Here is a 26,518-nt window from a genome sequence, read left to right on the forward strand (position 1 = left end):
TAGGTATTATATATTTTATATACCTAGTTAAGTATATTGTATATATTAAGCGTTTTATTTCACCAGCAAGGTCATTTTCAAATTTTAATACCAGACTTAGACAGGTTTAAATGTATTTTATTTTTGTACAATTTTGTAAAGTAAAAAAAGAAATACGTACACATCACCAAATATGAGAAATTTTGTTTTTGTAATTCACGTGCTGAAGAAGCACTTCCAAACAATATTATAATATTATGTACTTTTTTTAGGTACCTATCTTATTTTTTTTTAAATATTTTTTTCTTTATTATTAATTATTATACAACTAAAATCTAGTTATATTAATGAATATTATAAACTACATACTATACTTTTCAAACATGACTGTTCCGTTAGTTGATGATTATAAAATTAATTTGAATAGATCGTTCAAATTTAAATTTACAATATACATTAATGTTCCTTGATCAAGTATCCAAACATCATGGCCTAAACTCTTAAGCTTTTCAAAACTTTGAAAGAATTAATTAAACTGTTGCTTATTTTATTCCATGAAACGTTTACAGACATGTTGGATCTAACGACAAAAGAACTATACCGTGGTTACTAGTTGCTTAGTTATACATATTATGTATTAGGTACCTAATTTATCTGCATTGATCATGTTCATGTATATGATCGATACGGATACTTGAGTTTTATTTTTTTGTTATGTCCAAAACTCCAAATATTGGTCTCATCTCATTATCTCAAAATATTTCATCTCAAATTAATATTAATCACGCATTTTAATAATCATATTTCAATCTGAACGACGTAATTTAAGAGGTTTTGATTTTTAACTTCAGCCCCATTTTTAAAAGAAAAGTGAATCTAGTTGGTACTTGTGGGGGGTCAAAAATAAAATAGTTCCAGTAGTTTTCAAAAACATCCGGAATTTGTTTTTAATCTGTTTATAGATAATTTAAATTTTCGATTTTTCTAAGTATTTTTTTTTGAAATGCCGATAAAAAAAATTTAGCATTCCAAAAAATCTTTAAAATGTTATACAAGGTTTATTATAAGTTGTACTTATCATAGTAAAAAAAAAATCAAAAATCGTTAGTCAAAATTTTTGTTTATAAGCATTTAAAGTTCAAATGTTTACAAAATATGACAAAATCACGAAAATTTGCAAGGAATTTTGATGTAGAAAATTCATAAAATTTTTGTGAAAATGTGAATTATACCTATGGTTAAAAAGGCCAATACAAGGTTCTCTATAAGTTTTCCTTCAAACAACTGTAAAAAAAAAAAACGCCAGCGTCAGTATAGAAAACATATGAAATTTATATTTTTACGAAATCACGTAAAATAACGATATATCCTAAAACGATTTAAAATATTTGTTGTTATTCAAAAAGTATAAGTCGTAGAAAATTGAAATTTTCACCAATAGTTGAGAAAAATAAACTTCTTATCTATATAAAAAATATATATATATATATTACAATTTAAATATAGGTAATAATATAATATATCTATTTATCCTAAACTGACAAATTATCTCCGTTAAGAATCATTTTTCGTATACAATGAAACCAGTTGTCATTGCATTAAAATTTAACATATTCATGATCCATTATAGTGACCTAGGTATTCTTCACCTCTACTCTACAGCAAAGCGATACCTACTTGCTCAACCTTTTTTTTTTTTTTGTTATTTGGACGAACTTTTTATTAATCCTTTGATTTTTTAAATGCAGCAGGAAGGCTATAGGAGTGAATAGCATCCTCTGAATAAGATTTAACCGTCTAAAAATTAGTAGACTATGATGACTATTTTTAATACTATGTATAGTAGAGTAATCTCTAGACCTTGTACAGTTCAGTTATACGGGCCAGCAGTCACTAAAATTGTGGCCCGGGGCCTCTGAATCGTGGGACCATTAGCTTATTATTAATGGTTCATTCTTCATTCATACAACCCGGCGTGGCGGCATATGACTATGTTTTGATTATTATGTAGCTACCTCATTGGTTATGCATTTCTTATCAATTTTATCAAATCTATGATTAAATTGTTTATTTCACTATTTTCACTATAATAAGTTGTAACTTAATATAATTTTTTATTTTGTCATAATAAATAAAAATTAATAAGTTGTTTAGTTGTGGACAAAATATGAATTTAAAATACATTTATAGTTATTAGATTATACACATTGAGTGGTAAATAATACAATGGCTACTGCTCGACAGATATTACAACAAGAAATATTCGATCAATGTGATCAAAAACTTTTGGCGTTTGTCGGTGTTAGTAATGATTCAAAAAAAAAGAAATTTGGATATTTGTGTCTATCGGACACCAAGGAACCACCTTCAAATATTTACATTCATCAGGTATTTAAAAAAAAATTTTAATTTAAAATGACTATTATGTAGGTATAGTTCAAAACAATTCAAAATAATTGTAATTTTTTTTCTTGAAAATGATAAAGTATAATAATTATATTTGATGAAAATAACAAGTGTATACAATGTGTCTACTGTTATTTATTTTTGAATTATTACAACAAAATAACAAAATAGATTTTTTTAAACTTGTTTTGTATAAAAATTACCATTTTTCCATAATTTATTTTTGTTTTTCCAATTATTTGATAAGTACTAAAAATTAGTTACTTTTCAACCTCCTACGTATCAAATAGCCACCAGAAACAATCCTAGAAGTTATTGATTCAAAATGCAGTGATACACTTAAGAAACTAAAAATACATAATTTTAAAATCTATAAATCTATATCTATTGCATTTATTTTGAATTTAAAATATAAATTTATTGTATTCTATCAAGATTTAATGGTCAATGAAAATATTATAAATTTAAATTTGAAGGTATAATAGTATACAGTGGTTATAAATACTTGTAATTTATTTGAGAAGTATTAGTATTTATATAAATATTTGTGTTGTATACATTTCAATATTAAGCCAAATTTAAACCTTATAGAATAAATGTACAAAATTGTTTTATATATGTTTACAATTTTTCATCATATTACAAACCTATTTTTACTTTTCAGATAAAATTTGATAATAAGGTTGTGAAAAAAAAAAGAATATGGTCATTGAATGAATTGATTACTGTTGATGGAAAAACTTCATCTCAGGTAATAACATACTCCATACATGTTTTTTTTATATATAATATATTATTTTTAATCTTTATAGGATTGTTTGGAAATAGAATTGACATTGGATAAACCATATAAATGGGTAGCAACTAATAATCAGGAGCGTAAAATATTTTTGATTTCTTTATGGAAGGTATATTGAGTTTTATGTAAATAATATTTCATAACTAATAAATAATGAATAATTATTTGTAGTGTATTATAGTAGTAACTATTAAGGCTTAATTATTATTTTAGCAATGTGCAAGCTATGTGTTTGACAAAAAACCTGAATTCAAAAATTTGCCTCTTGACTGGACATCTGGTGATTTAGTTGTGCTACCAGCTGATCGTAAATCAAAACTTTCTTTAGGTATGCATTTAAATTAAAACACAACTTAATTTTTTTGACCAGTTTTTAAAAACATTTTCTCGTTTAGCTGTTTCACCTATTATTAGTGCTGAAGATTTTCAGCCTCTATCAGAAAAAGAAGAACAAGATCTAGAATTATTAATGAAAGAATGTGGATTTGCTGCCAAGGATGCTAAAGCATTTACAGATATGTTGGCCACTCAATTAATGGCTCTAGATGGTGTAAGTAATTAGTTATTTCTAATTACCATAATAATACATCTGAATAGTACCATATCAAACTTTTGTGGGCTGCTCTGAAATGGTCTTGGTCATTGGTAATAAATCTTAATGTTATAAGAGACATTAAAATACCAATACAATTTTTAAAAATATTTATAGTAAAAGTATTTTTTTATTGAAATGTTGGAATTAGATAAATATTTTATTTTAAGCCTAGTTGTCTAAGGTTATGAAAATTATTAGATGAAATATTTCTTAGTTGTGCAATTTAATTATTTTAAAATATAGGAGAATGTACAAAGTGTTCTTGCCTCAGAACCACAAGTTGCAAAATTAATGGATCAATTAGAAACTGCTATTCAAGAAATTGAAAAGGTAGAATCAGCTTTAGATATGTATGATGAAACCTTAAGACATGTGCGAGATACTATTGATAAGATGGATCAGAAAAATGCTAATATTCAAACAGCTAATAAAAATAATGAAAAATTACTTAATGAACTACAAAAAGTAATTGTAAGTACTAATGAATCTCTTTGATCAAAAAAACTTATTGATAATAAATATTTAATTAATAGCATCAATTAGAACTCTCTCCAAAACATCAATTAGCATTAACTGATGCTGACTTAACTACACCAACTGGATTACGAGATGCTATTGAGGCTGCAAAAGAATTACAAGCAGTTATGAATGCACAGATTCATCCAGCTTTAGTTCGTTTAAAAGCAATTCAGGAACAAAGAAGAAGATTTGAAAAATGGAAAGCAAAATTTTCGCAAATTCTCTCTAGACATCTTAATAATTTGTTTATTCATATGGTATGTTTGAAAATAAATAATAAATTATACATCTAATACTTATAAATTATATAGACATAGGGAGTAATTAGGGGAAAAACAGACCAACTTGTTAATACTTTTAATGAATTTAAATGGTCACATATTTATGTATACTACGTATGAGGCATGGCATAATGGACTCCCGTATTTTATATAATCATTGATTAATTGAATTCATCGAATCAGATAGATTTATTTATTAGAATGGTTTATCTCGTTATATTAGGTAATTTATAAAGATTTTGATAGTCCCATTGCGACCAATATAGTTTCATTATTGATGTATTATTCAAAAGTGTTAAGTATGTGACTGCAACACACAGAGAATTTTGCACTGTTTGGTTTATATTCATATCCACATATTGTGTTGTCTTGGTTTAATAAAAGTACAATAAAACAAATTTTACACTCAAATAATATATTTTATTCTATTATTTTTAAAATTAGAGTGAAATGACTTGTTATACAATTTTAAGTTTAAAATTATTATTTACTACATAGAAAATATAATATATAATATAGGAGGCTTTTATCAATATTTCAATATTAAAGTAAGTTATGATTATTATAAAATTTAAAATTTGCCATGTTGTAAGTTTGTAAGATGGAGATAGTACATGTAGGTGACATCCTTTCAATCAATAAAAATGTGCAACTTAAATCATAGATTTTTGTTTATTATTTGTTAAATTATAAGTTTATACGGTTTCAACAAATCAATGAAGGAATAAAATTACCATTATAATATTATATTGAAAAATTATTATTCAAATAATAAAAATAAAACAAGAAACAAATGTTTATAATACACAAAAAAAAAAAATATATCTTTCAGTAAATATATATTATGTATTATAATGTACATGTGTAAATGTATAATTTTATAATATAGTTTATAACTCTTTTAAATTTTAGGGAAATGATATTGGAGAAACAAAAAGAAATTCGAACAATGAATTGACCATCATGAAACATACTTCATTGCATCGTGAACTTGCTGCTTATACAGAACTCATGCATTGGTGTAAAGCAATGGATCGAAAATCATTTATGGCACTTAATAAAGTTTATACATCATCTTTATCTAAACTTTATGAAAGAGATATAAAATTGTTTTTAGAAGATGCAAAATTGCGTATAAATGCTGGTAATCTAAAATTATTCATTTAATTAACATTCACGAACAATTAGTTACCTTAATTTATTATTTAGTATTTTGATTGCCATATATGTTTAAACTTTAATTTAATTTTTGTATAACTTATTATTTAGTGTACTTTATTTTTAAAGTAAGTATTAACTTAAAATATAATTAAAAAATATATTAAACAATTATTATTATTTTTAATTTTGCATTATATATTTCAACTTTGTTATAATTTAAAGTATATAGTTTTTTTTTAGGAAAATAAATTAAGTAGCTATTTTATAGTGTTTGAAAAATGTATAAATATGTAAAAATTATATTCAATTAACGTATTGTATAACTGTTTTGATCTTAGGTCATTTATCTAATTCTAAAGAAGATATTAGAAAGTCAACTGGCCCACCATCAGATTGGTTATTAGGTGTAGATAAAGAATTTTGGACTCAAGAAAGTGATACTCAAGAACGACAGAGATTTGACCAAGTGTTGGAAGCAGTTCTCTCTGAACTTGAACCAATTTGTTTATCTGAACAAAATTTTTGTGTTTCATTTTTTCAATTAGACATACTCAGCCCTACCACCAAAGTATATAATTTATGATACTGTTACTTATTTAATTTTAATAATATTAAGAATTGAGTTTAACTTTTCATTTTAAACAAATTTATTTATATCCTGAGATGTTTAATTAAATTTTTTAAGTTAACCAAAGTTTTCTTTAAATCATACAGAAAATAAAACTAGGAAAATGTTTATTTATGTCTGTTTTAACTTAGGTGTAACATATCCTTGTTTATACTAAATTAACTAAACAATTATAATGCATAAATTAGGATTTTTGTTCAAATTTAAGTTTAATTTATTTATGATATTATAACTTTTGTTCTTGCCTAGAATACCCAAACAACTTTAGATGGAGTAGATGTAAAGTCAAATCAAGAAATATTACCATCTTTACCAAAGACTAAAATTGAAAAAAAAATAAATGAAGAAGTTAGAAAAATGATGGGTGAAATTTTTGCTTGTATAGAACCAGAGTTGATTGGATTTATACAATATCACGAAAGAATGGATAGCACGTAACTATGATTATACATTTTTTTTGCTTTAATAATTAAATTTAATCAAAATAAAAAATTAATATTTCATTTATTATTTTAGTTATTCAATGGCTGTTTTAGTAAGATTAGGTCGCCATGTTATGTCTGCTAATGATACTGGCTCCTTTTTAAGTATGACTTATGGTTCTGCATTAGTTCACGTGAAAAGAAATTATGATAAACTCATGCACGCACACTTAAAGTCAATTCAAGACGTAAGAATTATTAAAAAGTCTAAATGTGGCATACTTCCCTTTGTTGCCAATTTTGAGGTAAATATAATATCATTTGAAATTTGTTGTTGATAATATTACTTATCTTATGTTAAAAGTATAATTTTTTTTTTAGTATTTTGCTAAAACAGCTGAACAAATATTTAAAGAAACTGAGCGTCGAACTGATTTAGATAAATGGTATGTTAAACTCTTAACTGTAATGTTTGAAACTATTCATTCAATTGCCAGTGAACATCCTAAGACTCCTGCTGAAGTTATCAGAATGGGTAAGACCTAAAAAAATTTAAAATAAATTAATATTAATAGTCAACTCATGACCTTAGAGAATTTTCATCATTTGTATGCATTGCTGTCTCAATTAAAAATTGGTATATTAGATCAATTTAGAAAAGATGCAAAACAAAAGTATAGTGAAGCATTAAGTGCTTACGTAACACGTTATTTTGGTAGACCGCTCGAAAAACTGAATGCAAGTATAATAGTTTATAATATTATAACCTTAAAACTATAAAAAGTTTATTTTGTATTTAATTTACATAGTTAATTAGTTTTTAATACTTTGTTTTATGTTCAGTTATTCTTTGAAGGTGTGGAAGCTAAGGTAGCTCAAGGTATTAAAGAATCAGAAGTTGGTTATCAAGTGGCTTTCAGTAAACAAGAATTAAGGAAAGTAACTAAAGAGTATCATGGACGAGAGGTGAAAAAAGGCTTAGATCATTTGTATAAAAAAGTAGAAAAACATCTTAGTGAAGAAGAAAATTTACTACAAGTAATAATTATTCATATTTAATTTTTCTGTATTATTTATATGATCATGTGTGATTCATTATATACTATTAATTATTTTTGAATTAGCAATATAATTTTAATATATGCTTTAACTATATTTTATACTGATAATATGCCCAAAACAAAAAAGTCAAATTTTATTTTTCTTTTATTAATAAAACAAATATATTTTGATCTGTATTATATTATTATTATTTTTTCAGGTGGTTTGGAGAGCTATGCAAGAAGAATTTATTCAACAATATAAATACATTGAAGACTTAATTCAAAGGTGCTATCCTGGTTCCATGATTTCATTGGAATTTTCCATTGAAGATCTATTACAGTATTTTTCAGAAATTGCTAGATCCCATTAGAATATAATCAAATATATAATATAATATGTATAAATTGTTAACCCATTATCTTTATATTACATTTTACCTTATTTATATTTATAATTTATAAATAATTATGATTTGAATTTTGATATAACATTTAAATTTTGTTACATTATCCTTTTTTATATACAATATAATTATGTAACTTATGATTTTAAAATTATTCATTTATAATTATTATAATTAAATATTTATTAATAATGTTTATTTGTAGCTAAAATATATCACTGGTTGATAGTATATTAGTATGCCATACAATACTATAATATAAACGTGCACACCATTTTGTGTCTGGTGCAGCACATATTTTTACCAGACTGAACAATAAGCGGTGTACTTATTATTTTAATTATGTCATAATATATTATATAACACAGGCAAAACTTCAAAACTCGTAAAAGGTTCGCAAAGCGCCGCAAGTTAAAAATAATTACTTGTATATCATTCAATAATTTATTATACAAATAAATTATAAAATATCGTTTGGGATTAGCATATAGGTATGTACAAATTGGTTGTGCTTATGAGCATTTAAATCATTTAATAGGTAATGTAAAGGTATACAATATACATTGTTGTGCTTATGTCTCTGAGTGTACATAATAGGTGGATATTTCCACCTTGTTACGTACCTACTGCAACATTTTATACGATGATAAAATTACAATAGTTGACCGTGGTCCACATCTATACTCTATAGTCTATAAGTATTGTTGTTTGTTATAGCATTGATTAAATATACTAAATATAAAAATTAATGGTTATAGTATCCAGTGGCGTATTTTCAAATTTCTTTATGGTAGGGGTCTAAAAAATAAGGTTTTAATATAAAAAATACAACATAAGAGTCATAAATTAATAATTACCTAATTATTTCATATTTCCATTATTTTTATAAATACAAATTAAGAGCTTTTATAGTAAAAGCCCCCCCCCCTCGAAAATACGCCACTGATAGTGGCTATAGTCGGTATGCCCGTGTCGTGGAACGGTGAAAATATACTAAGTATTGTAAGTAAGAAATATATTTTTAAGGGATCGTTCTGGGTTGACTAAGTTTAGATTAGATTGTAAAAAACTTCAAATCAACCGCGTAGGGTGTTAATGTGTTATATCTTATATATATTATATAGTGAAATATAAATTTTATATTTTTATTTTTAGGAGAAAATATACAATCTATATTAAAGACATAATGAGTGTATGTGGGCTAAGAGAAAATAGAACACGAGTTGCATAAATTTGAGGAAAGTAGCCACCCATTTATCATACTTTAAATAAATCTAAACTTAAATAATATTTAACATTTCAAAATTCAAATATTTAATACTGTAGATTGTAGTATTGTACATTTGTACATGCTACCGATACTATATAGTATATTATATATCTGCAATTTACGGTAAAGTGGCAAAGTACACAATATCCATTAATAACGGAGCAAGGATATTCCAACTTAGTACTTACTAACTAAAGTTACATCAAGGAGTATATTGACGAGTGGATGATGGGAGGCGGCGTATACCACATTATGGGTATACTATCGATAGATAATAGATAATATGAACTTGGTCTATACCGAGCGCGGTCCCGGTGTGTTGCCGCTCTGAAACCGCATAACCAAGAAAAAATAGGGGAAAAGAAACAAGCTTAGATCACTGTCCACCGATATTATGCAGTATTCATTATTCAGTATTCATCACAAATCGTACCGGAACAATCTGAAATCATAGTTTAGAATTATAAACAAATAATTCTCTGCGAGATAAATCGCGTGAATATTTCTTATTCCGTTCTGCGTTTCAGTGTTAATTATTTCGTGGCGACTGGCGGCAATGTTATCGCGCGTTCTGCTGACATCTGAAACGTCAATGTCGCTTGTTAGATCGCACGTTAGATTTTTTTAGTCGCTTAAGTTCGTGGGTTAGTCTTTCTGCGGACCATTCGAACGTATCCGTGGCGTACGAAACCACACAACAATAAATAGCTGGATACGAAACAACTACCAAATTCAATCATATTTTGCAGGACGAAACAGACGACGACGATCCGTATCTAATATAATTCGAGAGGCGAGAGAGTGAACTTGCAACGGACTGAGACGGGTCTCCAAAAGCAGAGAGAAAACAGTCGCGATATTAAAATTTTTTTTTTTAAATATCTTTCATACTAAACCCGACGCAGACTGATCGACTTATGGAAACCTCGGAAGTTGACACGTCCATACTGAGTTCGTTGCACGGTAACCGGTACGATTACTTGCGGGCAGACGATAAGGAGAGTTTTGGTGATTCGGCTTTCCTAGCCGAAAACCTTGAAAAAGATTTGCCAAAAACACTGCCTGAACTGTCTGAAATTACAGACAGCGACACTTATCTGCACAACAACGGACTGTCGCAGATGATGACTATTGACAGTTCATGGTAAGTCATCAAGAACCTGTTGATTCAATACTATACTTTTCAACAACATATAATATTATACCTGATTCCTTATTGTAGGTTTATAAAAAAAAATCTTATACTGATAAATTTTAATTTTGATGATGATTTATATAAAATTGTAAATCAAACGTCATTCAAGTATATTTTTACATGGTTATAAATTAAGATAACATTTAAATTATTTTTTTATGTCCAAAATTAATGGAGTAAATTTCTATACGATAGTTTTATCTGACAATTATGAGTAAAGAATTTTTTTTACTGCTTTTTAGGAGTGAAGATTCAACATCATGTTTTCCTACATCAACCAACTCAAGTTTTCCTATTGCACTCCCAGGTCCAAGTGATTTTGATGAGTTCAATAGTATTCAAACTGTTCCTAGAGCTGAAACACCAGGATTAGGGTTAAGCACAATTTTTTCTGCTGATGCCGATTTATCTGATCCAACTGCAGAAATTGGTGTTTGTGGTCTTAGAAACCTTGGTAATACATGTTTTATGAGTGCTGGTTTACAAGCTCTCTTATCTACAGAGAGTCTTGTGTCTTATTTTTTGGGCTTTGACAATGATGGATCTGAAGAGACGTTAATTGGACAATTTTCCGATCTTGCTAAACGTTTTTGGCATGGACAGTACAGTGTTATTAATCCACATCAGTTCAAATATGTGTTGGGAAAACGATACGCACAGTTCCGAGATTGCAGCCAGCATGATTGTCAAGAATTCTTGGCTCTTTTATTAGATAGCCTAAATGATGAACTATTGATGCATTTTGCCAAACACTGCAAAGTAACATCACGTAAAACTCGTAAGTCCCCAAATCCCAGAAAACTATTGCCACGTGAAGTTGATGAGTTTGTAATTAGTTCGTCTGAATATGAATTACCTCAAACTTTATGTGACATTTTAACAGAAAAATTATCTGAGGATCAAGACTTCATGACACAGAAAGTGAATAATTCCGATTCTGATGTTCTTGTGTCACCAAATGATGGTACCATGATGGCTTCTTCTGTATCTTCTTGTGAACCAGATCTTCTGAAGACCAAGGTACAAATTAATGATTTGTTGAACGGAAAAAGAGAAATATGTTGTGATTCCTCATCTGATTCAAGACTTATGGATTTAAAGCGTGTAAAATTAGATGATAATAAAATATCTAAGTCAGAGCTTGTAGAAGCTGATTCAATAGGATCTACTGTTCTTGAGAAACGTATTCAACAAGAGTCCATTATCAATAAAATATTTCAAGGACAATTTGAAAGTTCTGTATGTAACAAATTATATCATAAACCAATAATTAAAATTATCTTATTATTAATTAAACATTATTTTTCTAGGTTACATGTCTAGAATGTAATTATGTGTCCGTAATGCATGAACCTTTCATGTATCTATCTGTACCTTTACCATTTGCTACTCAACAACAAATGTGTAAGTTAAATAAAAGTATCAAAGTGTTATTTGACATGCTAATGTTTAATGTTTTATTTTATTAGATATAACATTTGTTAGTGCAACACATAATCCACCAATGAAATATTTGATTACTGTTAATAAACAGGATGATATTAAAAAGGTTAAAAGTGAGCTGGTAAATTTGATAGGTGAAGATAAACACCCTGATATGTTGGTTGTAGCTGAAGTTTTTAACAGACATATTTCAAAAATATTGGTAAGTATATTGTATGAAAAATACTAAATTTGCAATTATATGATTTAATTGATTTGTTAATTAATATTAAATAATATATTTTACCAGAGTGATGACCATCAAGTGAGGAGTGTTGACTCTAATAACCGAGACTTGTATGCGTTTGAGGTGTTGGAAATTAATTTGGACCTCGTGAATGGTGATATTGAAGAATTCATTGAAGGAAACACACAAATTGTAAGTACATTTTATTGTATAGTTAGTTTACATATTATCAAATAGCCAATAGGTACCTATGTAATTTTTTTTTTGAGTGGATAGTAGATTAAATCATGGCCATTAATGTATTGAATAATATTAAAGTTGCTGAATAATTTACCCTATAGCATTATTTAGTTTTCATTAAAATACATAGTATTACTAAACATTTTTACATTCAATGAAGTATACTAATCAATATTTTATATCTCTTAAAAATATGTGTAATTCTAGGAACCAATGGATATAGACTCTGGAAATATTGAACAAGGAGACATTTGTACCATATGCTTAGAGTATAAACCTGATATGGTACTCCACAAAGATATCAAAGATTGCACTTGTATATTGTGTGAAGAATGCATTAAATCGAGTTGTTTTCATTCTAGTGGAGAAAAAGATCAAATGGATTGCCCTGTTTGTAGAGTAAGAATAGACCCTAAGGTGGATTTAATTCCAATTGAACAACCTACTGGTAATATAAATCAAGCTATACGACGTTTGACTATTCCAATCGTGTTTAAACAAGCTGATGGAAAAAGTTTAATTGGTCGACCAGCATTGGTTCGTTTACCAAGTGAAGTTCCTGCTGAAGTACTTTATGTTGAAGTGGCCAAACTTCATCCGTACTCTGAAGAGTTCTCATTATCATTAGTTGATGGTCAGGGGACCATGTGCTCTAGATGCATGTGGGATGTACATTGTGGCGGCTGTATTATTCCCAAAGATGGTATAATCAAGTTTCGTAGCGGTGATACACTAGCTGTTACCTTTGAAGATTTTGTAGATGTATATTTGCTAGACACTAAATTACATCCAGGATCTACTGAACAAATGCGATCAAATAAACCTCTTTCAATATATGATTGTATTAATGCTTTTTGCCAAAGGTAATAATTTTATTAAATATTTTTTTTTATAGAAAATATTATATTTTTGGAGTAGTTTTAATCTAGTTAAATCTATTTCATATTTTCATCGCATAGAATAATTATTTTCAAACACCACTTTTGTGGTAAGGGACAAGTTTATTAAATTTATCTATCAAGTATCAACTAATTATAATTGATTCAAAAGTTTTATATTTTATAACAAGAATTTTTAACAAATTGTTGTTAATTAATATTATATTAATATTCAAACTTTAATATTCTATACTATATATTAAGGGGTTGCTAAATTCAGAAAATTTCAGTCGATTCCTCTGTTAAAATATTTAGTAGCTTCACTCCTCTTAAAAATGATATATTCTATAGCTTTTATTAAAAATAAAAATATATTCGTAATAGATCTTTATGCAGAAAAGTTTTACCACCCTGATACATAGTATATAGAATAAATTCTAAAAACTAATTAAATGGTCTTGATTTACAGTGAACTTTTAGATGATAATAATCCTTGGTGGTGTCCATTCTGCAAAAAAAACCAACGTGCCACTAAAACATTGTCCATATCCAAGTATCCTAGATGTCTTATTGTGTACTTAAAAAGGTAAAAAAAATTATTATTTAATTATACCTGCTTAAAAATAAGTTTAATAGGTATTTTATCATTTTAGATTTGTTTTTCATGAAAATTGGGGAATAAAATTACAAGATAGTGTAGTATTTCCTTTAGATGGATTGATGTTGGACATAAAACAAGAATTAGTATATGATTTGTATGCTTGTGTTTGTCATACAGGAAGTATGTTATATTATTTTTTTTAATTAATTAATTAAATTAATTTTTTATTAATTTATTTCTGTTGTGTTAGGTACTTCTATGGGCCATTATACATCTTATACTAAACATGTGGAGTCAGAAGAATGGTATTATTATAATGACGAATCAGCCACTAAAACAACACCTGGACAAGAAGATTATTGTAATGCATATATTTTGTTTTACAAGAAACAAGGTATGTAGTATATTTGTCAATTACTTTTAAATTCATAGTTTTATTTTCAGAATATATTTTCTGATTTTATATGATGACATAAATATTATATTCTTATTGCAGGATTACCTGATGATGATGCCGATTCCTCAGGACTGTGAAGTTATTTTTAAATAAAAAAAATAAGAACCTATTGAAAAATAATTGCTATTTTATAACTTTCTTGTGTTTATCAAACTAAACAAAAGAATATTTTTAAGGTTAAAGGACTAGCCAAATTTAATCTTGAAAGTCTTGTCCTCAATTCTCATTACTGTTGATGTTACTTATATTATTATTATTTTTTTCTAGTAATTATTTATTATTTTTTTAGTACCTTTGTGAGAAAATTCCTTTCTAAAATGCGAGTATGTAAATTTTTAATGGAGTAAATTATATGTTATTTTTTATGAATTAATTTTTTACTATATAAACAGTATTATTATTTAGTTATGTTATTAACAAAGGTTGGAATGTACATAGTATAATGTATATAAAAGTTAAATTAGTTACTTTGAATAACACTAACTTAAAATTTATATTATTAAAATACAACTTTTAGAAAGATCCATGCATTTGTTTGGCAATTACTTTTATTGTACATGTCTTTTTTTACATTATTATCTTACAACAGTTGATAATAATTTGTTAGTATTAAGCACAATTTAGATAGTAATCTTAAATTGTGGTATTAAGGCATGTTAAAAGTTTCTTCTCTTTTTTACTTGAAAACAAATCATTCTGTGTTGTAATAGTAAGTTGAATAATTATGAATAGATATTATAAGCATATATTTATAAAAATTTACTATTGGGTATAAATCAAACAAAAATCAAATTATATTGGAATCTTATTGCATCGATTTGTTTATTTGTGGTTGAGTGTACTTTTAACAAATGAAAGATGAAATCTAAGTGGTTATTTCTTTCGTCAATATCTAAATTATATATATATATTCACTTACATAAAAAAAAAAAATATATAAATAATCAATAGCTGAAAGATAATGAAGTTTATAAGACTAAAATTATTTAACTTAATATTTTTTCTTTTGTATTTATATAATTTATTAAAAGTAGTGTATTACAATAATATAATAATATGTATTAACAATAGAGAAGTAATTTCATAAAAATGAGTGAAATAACATACTTCAAATAACACTTCATAAAGTTTGAAGAGAATTAGCGCATGGGTCTTGTACAGGTTCTACAAGGTCAGGATGGTGTTTTTTAATGTGCCTCTGTAAAAATGTGTTGATTACAAATCTATCGTCACATACTTCACATTTATATGGTCGGTCTCCTGTATGCCATCTGGTATGTATGCGTAATGATGTCTTTTGAGTAAAACCTTTAGAACACAAGTCGCATTTGAACGGTCTCTCACCTGTATGTATTCTTTTATGTTCAACTAGGTATTTGCTAACTGTAAACGCTTTGCCACACATTTCACACACGTGATTTTTTTCACCAGTATGTATACGCACATGAAGTTTCAGATGGTGTGCTGAACTCAGCAGCTTGTTACAATAAGAGCATTCGTATTTTAGACCTAAATGTGACTGAATATGTCGTCTGTAACTCCCTATGCGCCTGAACGCTTTTCCACAGGTTTCGCATTGGTAACTAACTGATTCAGCTGATGTGGTATGTACTTTCATATGGCTGTATAAATTGGTCTTGGACGTACATAATTTGCTGCAACGATCACATTGGTATGGTTCGGCACCATGGTTTTTAATTTCATGTGTAGCCAATTCGTCTTTATTAAAAAAACCTGCTTGGCACGTATCACAGAATACACTGTAGACTTTTTTATGTCTATTTTCATGATATTGCATTCGACTTTTATAGGGTGTACGATAATCACATGTGTCGCACGAATAAGTAACACTAGGATGTTCTTCTTTTTTGTGCTTTTGCCGAGCACACATTGTGTCAAATGTTTTATCACAACAATTGCACTTGTATGCAGAGTGTGGATGTGCATCATTTTGATGATCTTTTAATGCGTGTTTAGTATTAAAAGATTCTTCACATTTTCTGCATTTGAAAAATTTTATTTTAACCTTACGAGGTGTCTTAGTTCTATCTGAACTTTGGTCGTCATCAATTTCTTCAGCACTGTAAAACACAATAAATCAATAAATATATGAGTTTATGACAAGTGATAAAGTTAAATTTGTTTATGATTAAGAATGTACATATTTAATTAGATGGAATATCAAACAGACAACTTCTATTATATTAAAATATTATACTCAGATCTAAAGGTATATTATAAAGTCAAGTAAATAAACTGATACCTGATGTTATAAATTAAGATCAATAATTTTAGAAAATCAGTATATTATTATAGTATGAACTTACGGATCTATTTTCACAGTGTCTTTCATTTCGATTTCTGATTGATTACTTTCAGACCAACTTTCTGGTTCGTTGTATTCAGATTTGTATTCTGTATTTTGGTCATAATTAATGGTTACCACTGGTTCAAAACTACTGGAAGCCTGTCAATTAAAGAAATTTTAATAAATCAAATGTACATATTAAAATTAAATATACGAGTTATTAAAAAAAATATTCTTATGAGATTCACTTAACTTGGTTTTTAATCACATTAGACAATTTTTAATATTTTTTACTGTAATAGATTAAGGTATTTTACGAACAATTTTTTCTTAGAAGAATTTAAAATGAAAAATGTATTTGTTTTGCAAACAATTATTATTTGTGTATATAATTCACACCTGGCAAAATACAAAAACATGTATAAGATAATGATATTAGGTGCAATCATTTTAGCAGTGTGTAAAAAAAAGTAGGCTAAATAATTGATGTGTGCAATCATTTTTTAAGTATTTATTAGTCAGGAGGTATAATTATTTGAAACTAAATGAATTAATATTAGTGTTAGATTAAAATAATATAAACTTTATAATCAGATCTCAGATCGATAATGCACCTAATATTTTCTTAGATGACTTTCAAAAACATGTTAACCTAAATCTAATTAACCTTTCCTGTTAATAAATTAATGTGAGAAATTTGTTTCTAATATCATCATATAATTGTTTTCATGAAATACATTTTATCTAATCATTAGAGACCGTTATTAGATAATGGACACACCTTTAAAAAAAAAAAAAAAAACAATAAATATTAAATGTCAATAGTTTGGGATAAACAATTGGGTTTAACTGCTTGACACCTACTCAAGTATAATGATGAAAAAAAAACCGAATTAAATGAGAAAAATGAGTGTGGAAACAATCATAAACAAAGCGTTTGGAGTTAATTGTGGTGGAAATATATGCACAAGATCATTGGTACGGTGACTGTGAGTAGACAGTCGCAGTGCAGCTCTGACGGTTTGCACTACCAGATGAGCTCGGCTTACCATGTTGTGCTGGACGTCAGCCAGCTGATCGAGCTGTTTCTGGCACTCGACCGCGTTGGTGTAGTACGCGTAGAACTCGTTGACGGTGTCTTTGCACTTGACGCACACGTGCTTGGGCAGCTGGTCAGTGCGGGATATGTGGATATGCAGGCATTGGGCTATCTTGTCGGCCAGTTCGTCGAAAACGCTGATGGGCCAGTCGACCGCAGACAGGCACAGCCGGCACACTTTGGTCAGCTCCATGTCGCCGTTGTCACCACCACAGCCGTCGCCGCCGCCGGTCACATTGACATTGACCGCCACCGCGACGAACGTGGTCAACAACAGAGCGTCGTCGTCGCCAGCGGACGTGATGTGATGTTGGTCGTCGTCAGCGGTCGTCGCCAGTAACGCTGGGCAATGCGCATCGCTTGATTTACTGATTTTTCCTGTTCATTTGCTCTAGTTCGGTCGTCCGAGTTTGCGTTGTTTACAAGACGGCGGCGACTGACGACCGACCTGATAACGGGTACTACCACCACCACCACAAAAACCGCATGTGATAACGTCACCAACAGCTGCGGGCGATAAAGTCCGATAGGCGCGGCGGTGTATGTGGGTTGGACCACCATCGTTGTCGGTGGGTTCGCTTTGATTCTTTCCTCCATGGACGTCCGATTCGCGCACATGAAATTTTCAAATGATTTTTTTTTGCTAGCAATGGGTAATCGGAGAATGGGTCTATGGGCCGTGGTCAGGGCCTGATTTAGGCATTTTGTGACCTTGGGCAAAAAATAAAAAATGTATCCCCTTGTCAACAGTAGCATATATAGCCCCCTCCACAAATTAGTTGTATACAACAAAATAATAATTTATTACAATTTAGTATTTACTTATACATTTTCACAGACATAATATTATTATAATGTTATACATTTTTGATATCTACAGGCTACAGATTTCTTCATTCTTGTACCTGTAAAAAACAATACATTTTTATACTTTTATACTTATAATAGAAATAATTAACTAGCTATTTTATAATATTACTTTTCTTGCTTTTTTTTTAAAGCAAATTCATTTATGATGTCATCAAAGTTTAAAGAAGACATATGTACCATGATATTTGTTGTGATTGGTGGCCCGTATGGTGTTTCCAGTATGTATAAAAATAGACTTGTATTTATTTTCATTTACATTTTACGCCCATAAGGATTAATTATTTTATTTTTTTGAAATACATTATGTTTCTTGTATTTGTTTTATATGATGAAAGTAATAGATACTCTAAAAAAAAAAAAAGGTTCATAAAAATCCGAGGCCCTATCCTGCCTAATGGTAAATATGGCCCCGGTCGTGTTAGGTTTGAAAACCGGTTTCTTTACTTTGTATTCAATTTTTATTTTTTAGATATGTGTGTGTGTCAGCTGTAATGTTTGATTTGAGATGTTAAAGGGGCTTTTATTTGTTATTTAACATTTTGATTTAAATTATTTGTATTTTGTTTATGTTTGATTTTTGCGCAGTACTTCACAATTGGTTAAAATAGATAATTTGTAGCAAAAGAATTAATTGTGAGTTTAGGGAATATTTAAGGACACGAAAATGGATTTTTTGGCGATCTGAATATAAACTGTTGAAAATGCGAGTGATGTTGCTATTACTCCTCGGGGAATTCCGTGACTTGAATTGTAAAAGTGGTTGAAGTTATAAGCGATGTTGGACTACGATATCATTTTATGGTTAAGGTAGGTTTTAGTTCATTTAAAAAAGAGACTGACTGTTTTGCCCGGTAGAACGCTCGTGTGACATCAAAGAATGCTGCAGTGTTGTACATACCTATAGTGTTAACAATACCTACTTATTACTTTTTCTCTAAAATTGTTGTGTCAATTAGAATATGTATGGTTTATGACGTATTATTATTTGTAGGTGTGTATGTATTTCAATTATAATAAAAATTATGAAATGTTCAATATTTTGATAAAATAATTATTTAATTATTTATCGTTACGTTTGGTTAGGTAAATTGTCGTAATTTTGTAGAAAACTCCTGATCAGCTACAAAATGTCCTCTTAAAATACCAACGAAGTTCATTTCTCATTTCTCTATTTATAGATAGCGCTATACATATAATATAAATTAATTACACAAAATTGTTAAGACTTATTAGAGTACGTTACTTTATAAATCATAGGGTTATAGGTTATACTCAAAAAATATAATTATACCTATAATAATACATAATTGAAAAACTAATTACCTGAGGTTACCTGACCAACTACCTTAACAAAATATGAAAAGTTAAATATTAATTATTATTTGAAATTAAAATTGTATTTCCGTTCGAGAACGAAAATATTTCTGGTTAACTATTTTGTTTTTGTTCTATAAAATAGATAACTAATTGTGGTTCCGTTTTTGTTTTCGTTCGTATAAATTTTTCAATAATATCGGTTAATAACAAAAACGGTTTTAACCGGTTTGAAGCCCTGATTTAAACATTTAAGCAAATATTTGAAATGGTTTTAATAAAAATATTATCAATTTGCGTAGGTACACTTAGATAATGTATAAAGATTAAAATAACTGAATTTTATCAACTCTTTGTCACATATTATTATTAAATTTTGCCATTTTTATTTTATTTTTTAAATTTATTGTTACAAATACTTACAATAAACTGTTATACGTAACAGGATGAATTTTTTTATATTTAGCAATATTTCATTGTAATGATATGCTCACATATCATTGTTTAATAGTTAAAAAATAATAAATAAATTATGGTCAGGTTGTTTTGCGCAGATAATGTTTACTCCCAATAGATCTAATATAAATTTTCATCACTGATGAAAGGGATGATTTGAATTGTAAGGTCACGTAGAAACAGACACTTATTTGTGACAATGAAGCGCAAGACGTGTACCTAACTCTCTTATGTGTCGCTAGATACAATAAAGGATGGCCGAATAAGGGCCTTTGCTACTAAGGCTAAAGCTAGTTTGTTGGAAACGCAGGGGACTTTGATAAAGCCACAAGCCACTCTAGCCGTCATTACTAGCCTATGAGTCGTCTTTTTTAACAGTACATGCGCACCAGCTATACATTATAGAAACACCTCTCAGCACCGGATCCTGCGAGCGACAGCTGGACCTCAATTTTTAACGAGTTAAATTAGTGTTATACTTATCTGGATTCACGTGTTTAAAGAGTTCTTTATTTTTGTTACTTTATTATATTATAGCACATATATATATATATATATATACAGTCTTGTTAAGAATACTTTTCAAATGTATTCAGAATACGTATTTAAATAATTGGTGTCATTTGTATTTATAATACGTATTCAAATACATCTTTAAAGTATTTGAATATAAATATAAATAATTTTTTAAAGTATTCAAAATACTTAAACAAATACTTTTTTTTTTAGTTCAATAAATTGTATGTTGAAATATTTATAATTGTATTATTTTTGTTATTATAACTTTTATAAAATAAGAAGAAAGACTAATTATAAATTCAAGATAAAAACCAATCTAACCAGTGGTGGTCTGTGACCTGTGTCCCGTATAAAATAATATTTTAAAAATTAGAAACTAAATCTAAAATAGTACGTTACGAAATATTGGTAATTGGAATTTGGAGTAGGACACTAGAATGAAAAAAAGTATTTAGTATTTTAGAATAAAAATACAAATAAAAAGTATTTTTAAGTATTCAAAAAATACATTGGTCGAAAAGCATTTAAAATACAAAAAAAGTATTCATATACATCACAAGACTGTATATATACATAATACATATAGGTATATAGCTGCAAATCAGGTAAGATTCATGGTTATTTTATATTTCATATTACCTAATATAATGCTTTACATATTATAAGTCTTATTATACGGTGTACTCTGTACTTGACAAAATTCTTGAATACACGACCTCGAGAGCCCTCTGAAGATCAGGAGAAAGGTAATAGCATGAATTTAACATTTGTATCTGGTAGGTGATTATTATTCTCTAGAACTTATAAGTACAAGGATGAATCCCCCAGGCCTTGGTCCCTTCATTCAAGTTTTAGCTATTTTTAGCTATTCCAAATTAGTTTTTCTTATTATCTTATTTTTTACGTAATAACATCATTATATCAATTTATCAATATATCTACGTCCTACGTATTATCATCTCTGGTGACTAACCAGAGACACACACATTTTAACTCAACCACCTGTCTGTGATTATTTACAGACTAGTCAGATCGCACTATTTCACCCAAACAATAAATTACTTATTGACAGACGAAAATATCAACACATTATTATTATTGAGTAAATATGAGGATTACAATTCTGGGAAAGAACAGTGTTTGTTTTAACGAAGAAACATCATAAAAATAGTGTTGTGTCCAATGTGTTAAATAATTGTAAATACCTAAAGTAATATAGTATGTGAATTTGCAAATTTATAACGACTAACGGTTATGACCCAAACTGACTTATAATTTATATGTTATGTGTACGTGGGGAATCAAATTTGTTTAAAATTAAGCCCAATGGTGCGGGGGCAATCAAAAATTAAGATGTTATCTCTTATCTGGCGGGCGTAGGAAATACTAATATAATTAGTGTTTAAGTTTGTTTATAGTAAAAAATTGTATTTCAACAATAGGTTAATACACATCGGGTTATTTTGTATCGACTCACTTTGCAAATGCATAGTAGCACAGCGATCTAATCCATCTCTAATATAATACTACAGATAGATGAAATAATAGATTTTATCTATTCTGTGATAATACATTAATACGATGATAACAACTGAAGCGCTTACAGAAAATGAGTTTAGTCAGCGCAAGTATATATTTTTTAAACATTAGATACTTACATATTTCCGGCTTCCACTTCTATAAATTAGGAAGTACCTATCAAGGTTAGTCGATGAAAGATTATTTGAAAATTTCAACTTAAATAACTTTGAAAATCTGATGAGTATAAAATAGGTTATACATAAAAACTGTTTAAAAAAATAGCCTTTCCGAATCTGTAAAAAGATGGGCATAATTTAGTTGTAACATCTTATGATAGTTACTTTCACGTACAATCATATTTAATTAAAGAAGTTTAGGTAATTATTTACTACAACCCATCTACGAGATATAATAATTTAACTTTGCTATAAGAGACGACTACTACATTATTGTACTAATATGTACATTGTACTTATACCAAACACATTTATACCACTCATATATTCATGTTCATATAATATATCTAATATGAACTTATTACATTACTTACTTAAACTTATATGTATACGCTTTAATGACAAATTTAATTGTATATAATATATAACTAAATTACTTAAAGAAAAATACCTACAGTGTAAAACTTTTACTTCAGAAATATATATGACATTGTATTCTGAAGGAATTTTTTATATTTTATTTGCTTAGGATTTTTGATGTGATATAATTTATTTTTTCTGTGAAAGGTCTTTATATATATCTCGTGGTGGTGTAAGCGATGATCGGTGGTAGCTGGTCTACGTATTATACCACGTCTACTCTATCAGTGTTTGCCAGTTTCCTCATCAATTCATCTAGGTGGTTTATTTATCGTTTTGTCATTTCCATTATAAATTAGGCCCTTTAAACAGTTTAAACTTGTTACGACTAAGTCTGAGCGTTGTTCTAATTGGTTTTGGAATTACCATGAAGAATAAAGATCTTTATAAAAATCTTTATTCTTCATGGGAATTACAAATACGTGTTTTATTAAATCTGTTAACAAATGTATTTATTTATTAAGACGCCATTACAATGTGTCACCGTCATATACTCGCTAGTTACATTCTCATGTACCTATTATAGGTATGTACAATATACTATACTACGTACATTCATTAAATGATTTACACGATATAATTTAATTGTTTGTAATGTTTTATGTTTTATTAAATATATATATTTTTTTTAGGTATATTAAAGTAGGTAATGAGAATGTGGACTCAACAGTTAACCATAAAAATAAATATTGCAGCATGGCTCTTATATTTTCTTTACTAGAGGATTACCCAACGGGATTTAGCTTAAACAAAATAAATTAAAAACAAAAGTGTCTAAATCATACGTATTAGCTATTAAGTTTTTTTTATAGCTGGGCTGAGGTGGCAAGATGTTATATAGTAATTGCCAAATTGCTCAACTAACTGTTCCATGTTCTACAATATATATATATATATATATATATATATATATATATATATATATATTATACTCAAATTAGTATTAGTTTGAAATATTTGTATCATTAAATACAGCAGTTATCCATAAAAATTATTATAAACAAAAATATAAAATAAAACTAAATACGCACCGAACGACCGAACAATTATTTATACAATTAATTATATATACTATTTATTTATTTATTTAGACAGCTAGTTTCCCAATAGTAAAATAAAATGTACAGTTGGTAGTTGGAATTGAAATATTATAAAATTTAAATTTATAAAGAACAAAAAATTTATAAAAGTAAACTACTTATTTTAATTTGCATTAACAGTTGCACATGGAAATATTTTAATATTATACTCATTTATTTATTGTTTACATCTTTGACAGAACATTAGAATCATAGCTTGTAGATTAAAATTACATTAAAACAAAATTCACATCGATATCCTTTTCTGCTTTCAGCTTATCTTTTCAAATCTTGATGAATTTGTATACCATTTTTTATTGATACATCATGTATTAAACACGATCTTTCTCCAAATAAAAGGTATAGGAGTTGTCTTCCATACACAAACATCCACAACAAAATAAATGATACCATACAATTTTTTAAGTAGTTGAAACCACAAAATTAATGCATTTAAAAGTATATTTATTCGATTTTTAAAAAGAGAACCTACAGTAATATAGTCCTTTGAAAATTCGCTTAAAATAAATTCTGTAGATGTATTATTGGAAATATTCCTTTCTATATGTATTAAAGAAAGATTTGAAAAATCTGTCTTGCTCTTGATGCATTGAAGTTCTAATCCATGTTCTATTTATCTGTATTGCCGAAAACAAGCGTTTACTAGAAGCTGAATTGACGTGAACGGCTAACAACACTTATAAAAGGGAGTACACATGTGGATAGACAGATTTATCCAAAAGTAATCACAAATATACGTACCAATAGTTAAAAGCTGATAACCACAGCTTGATAATATTAGCTTACAGATCAGCTTTTGCTGACTGCTTTCAATCCATCAACATCCCCAATGTAATTTATAAAAAAATAAAGTATGTACCAATATTATTTAATCATAAAATTAGGATAAATTTTCTAACGCTAATATTATGTATGAAGAGATTTGAAAATCTGTCTACTCGGTTACATTATTATGAGTTATGACAATGTTTATACATACCTACAATGTCATAAAGACACGACTAATAAATTCTACTTTTTAAGAAAGTCAAATAAACAAATTTATAATGTTTAAACTTTATAAGTATATTTAATACAATATTATTCAATGGTATAAACTATAAGGTAATTTACTTTTACTTTGGCGACTTGGCATTTAAATGAAGTGTAATAAATTTAATTTCAAATTTGGTAATTGTTTATGTACCTACCTAAGAGATAAAATGATAAAACTAAAATGATTGCGTGATACTTTTGATAGATTATATTTTTTATATTTTTTCAAGTGATTAAAAAATATGGAAATTATTTTACGAAGAAAAGTTTATGATCAAAAAACTATAGACAAATATTGATGTATCATTTTGACTTTTTAATAAATTATAAAAGTACACTTATTTTAATACTCCATTAACTGTTTCTTGGAAATTTCAATCTCATAATTGATATTTATGTATTATTATTAAGATTTTTTTTTATAGAAGCGTGGTGTTTGTTATACTTATATTATGTATTTGAAAATTTATTTTATTTTAATAATATTTCTATATATTATATTATAATATGTATACGTAGGTTCATAAATTATACTATTTTTTTTTTAGATTTATATTTACGTTTTAAAAATGATATGAAGAAAAGGGCAATTTAACCATGATTTAGTGTGTTTGTTTTAAAAAAAGAGCTTCTTAGGTACACAAATTGCAAGAATTTAAAATTAATGGATCACAAAATGCATAGGTTATGAAGTTAGATCTCAAGATAAATTTAGGAATAATTTTATTGACTGTGACTAAAACTCATTCTCGTGGATTCTATAACAGTCGACAATTTATAAACAAAAATTGTATACTTAACATAAAAATTAATCTATTGACTATAGTATAGTATTGCCTCCACATGGAAAAATGTTATACAGGGTAAAAATATGTATACACTTTTTTAGTTAGACAATGGTGATATAAAATAAAAACAGTTGGTACTTAACAATATTATTTATATAAAGGGCATTACATTTCTATGACATTGATTATAGAGTAGTTTAACTATGTTAGGCTATCTGTCTACTGTCTAGTTATGTTTCAACATGTATGTATAATGTATATAAAATATAATTAACAGCTTAACACAGTCGGTAGGTACTTATATTTGAAATTCACGATAAATTTATTATTATATTGCAATTTTTATGAAAGATCGTTTAAGCGTA

At 27.6% G+C, this 26,518-nt stretch overlaps 3 protein-coding genes and 1 long non-coding RNA gene across 5 annotated transcripts; 2 read left to right on the plus strand and 2 right to left on the minus strand.

Annotated features, from left to right (window-relative positions):
• Positions 1–2,036: 2,036 nt before the first annotated feature.
• LOC132921710 (exocyst complex component 1) lies at positions 2,037–8,556 on the plus strand. 2 transcript variants are annotated; one of them, XM_060984878.1, is made up of 15 exons: positions 2,038–2,367; positions 3,050–3,136; positions 3,198–3,293; positions 3,398–3,512; positions 3,580–3,734; positions 4,023–4,250; positions 4,313–4,555; positions 5,492–5,723; positions 6,079–6,308; positions 6,618–6,802; positions 6,885–7,095; positions 7,172–7,325; positions 7,383–7,528; positions 7,634–7,828; positions 8,052–8,556. In XM_060984878.1, exons 1-15 carry the CDS (start codon positions 2,206–2,208, stop codon positions 8,202–8,204), a joined length of 2,592 nt encoding a protein of 863 aa, XP_060840861.1. In that variant the 5' UTR covers positions 2,038–2,205; the 3' UTR covers positions 8,205–8,556. The 2 variants fall into 2 exon arrangements, with proteins under 2 accessions (XP_060840862.1, XP_060840861.1); XM_060984879.1 differs by lacking the exon at positions 8,052–8,556 and having other exon boundaries at positions 2,037–2,367; positions 7,383–7,532; positions 7,634–7,681.
• A 1,331-nt stretch (positions 8,557–9,887) lies between these two features.
• LOC132919673 (ubiquitin carboxyl-terminal hydrolase 15-like) lies at positions 9,888–14,916 on the plus strand. Its single transcript, XM_060981446.1, has 10 exons — positions 9,888–10,651; positions 10,945–11,941; positions 12,013–12,106; positions 12,172–12,347; positions 12,435–12,563; positions 12,819–13,474; positions 13,959–14,075; positions 14,143–14,270; positions 14,341–14,484; positions 14,587–14,916. The coding sequence occupies exons 1-10, from the start codon at positions 10,425–10,427 to the stop codon at positions 14,622–14,624; spliced, it is 2,706 nt and encodes a 901-aa protein (XP_060837429.1). The 5' UTR covers positions 9,888–10,424; the 3' UTR covers positions 14,625–14,916.
• A 423-nt stretch (positions 14,917–15,339) lies between these two features.
• Positions 15,340–18,410, minus strand: LOC132919674 (zinc finger protein 664-like). The gene is made up of 3 exons (XM_060981447.1): positions 17,905–18,410; positions 16,875–17,014; positions 15,340–16,628 (listed from the first exon to the last, which is right to left on the minus strand). Exons 1-3 carry the CDS (start codon positions 18,145–18,147, stop codon positions 15,668–15,670), a joined length of 1,344 nt encoding a protein of 447 aa, XP_060837430.1. The 5' UTR covers positions 18,148–18,410; the 3' UTR covers positions 15,340–15,667.
• On the minus strand, positions 17,191–17,894 carry LOC132919675 (uncharacterized). The gene is made up of 2 exons (XR_009660663.1): positions 17,720–17,894; positions 17,191–17,636 (listed from the first exon to the last, which is right to left on the minus strand). It is a non-coding gene; the product is annotated as an uncharacterized LOC132919675 (long non-coding RNA).
• Positions 18,411–26,518: the final 8,108 nt, after the last annotated feature.

The sequence above is a fragment of the Rhopalosiphum padi genome, chromosome 2 (assembly GCF_020882245.1).
Source record: "Rhopalosiphum padi isolate XX-2018 chromosome 2, ASM2088224v1, whole genome shotgun sequence".
NCBI lineage: Eukaryota > Metazoa > Arthropoda > Insecta > Hemiptera > Aphididae > Rhopalosiphum > Rhopalosiphum padi.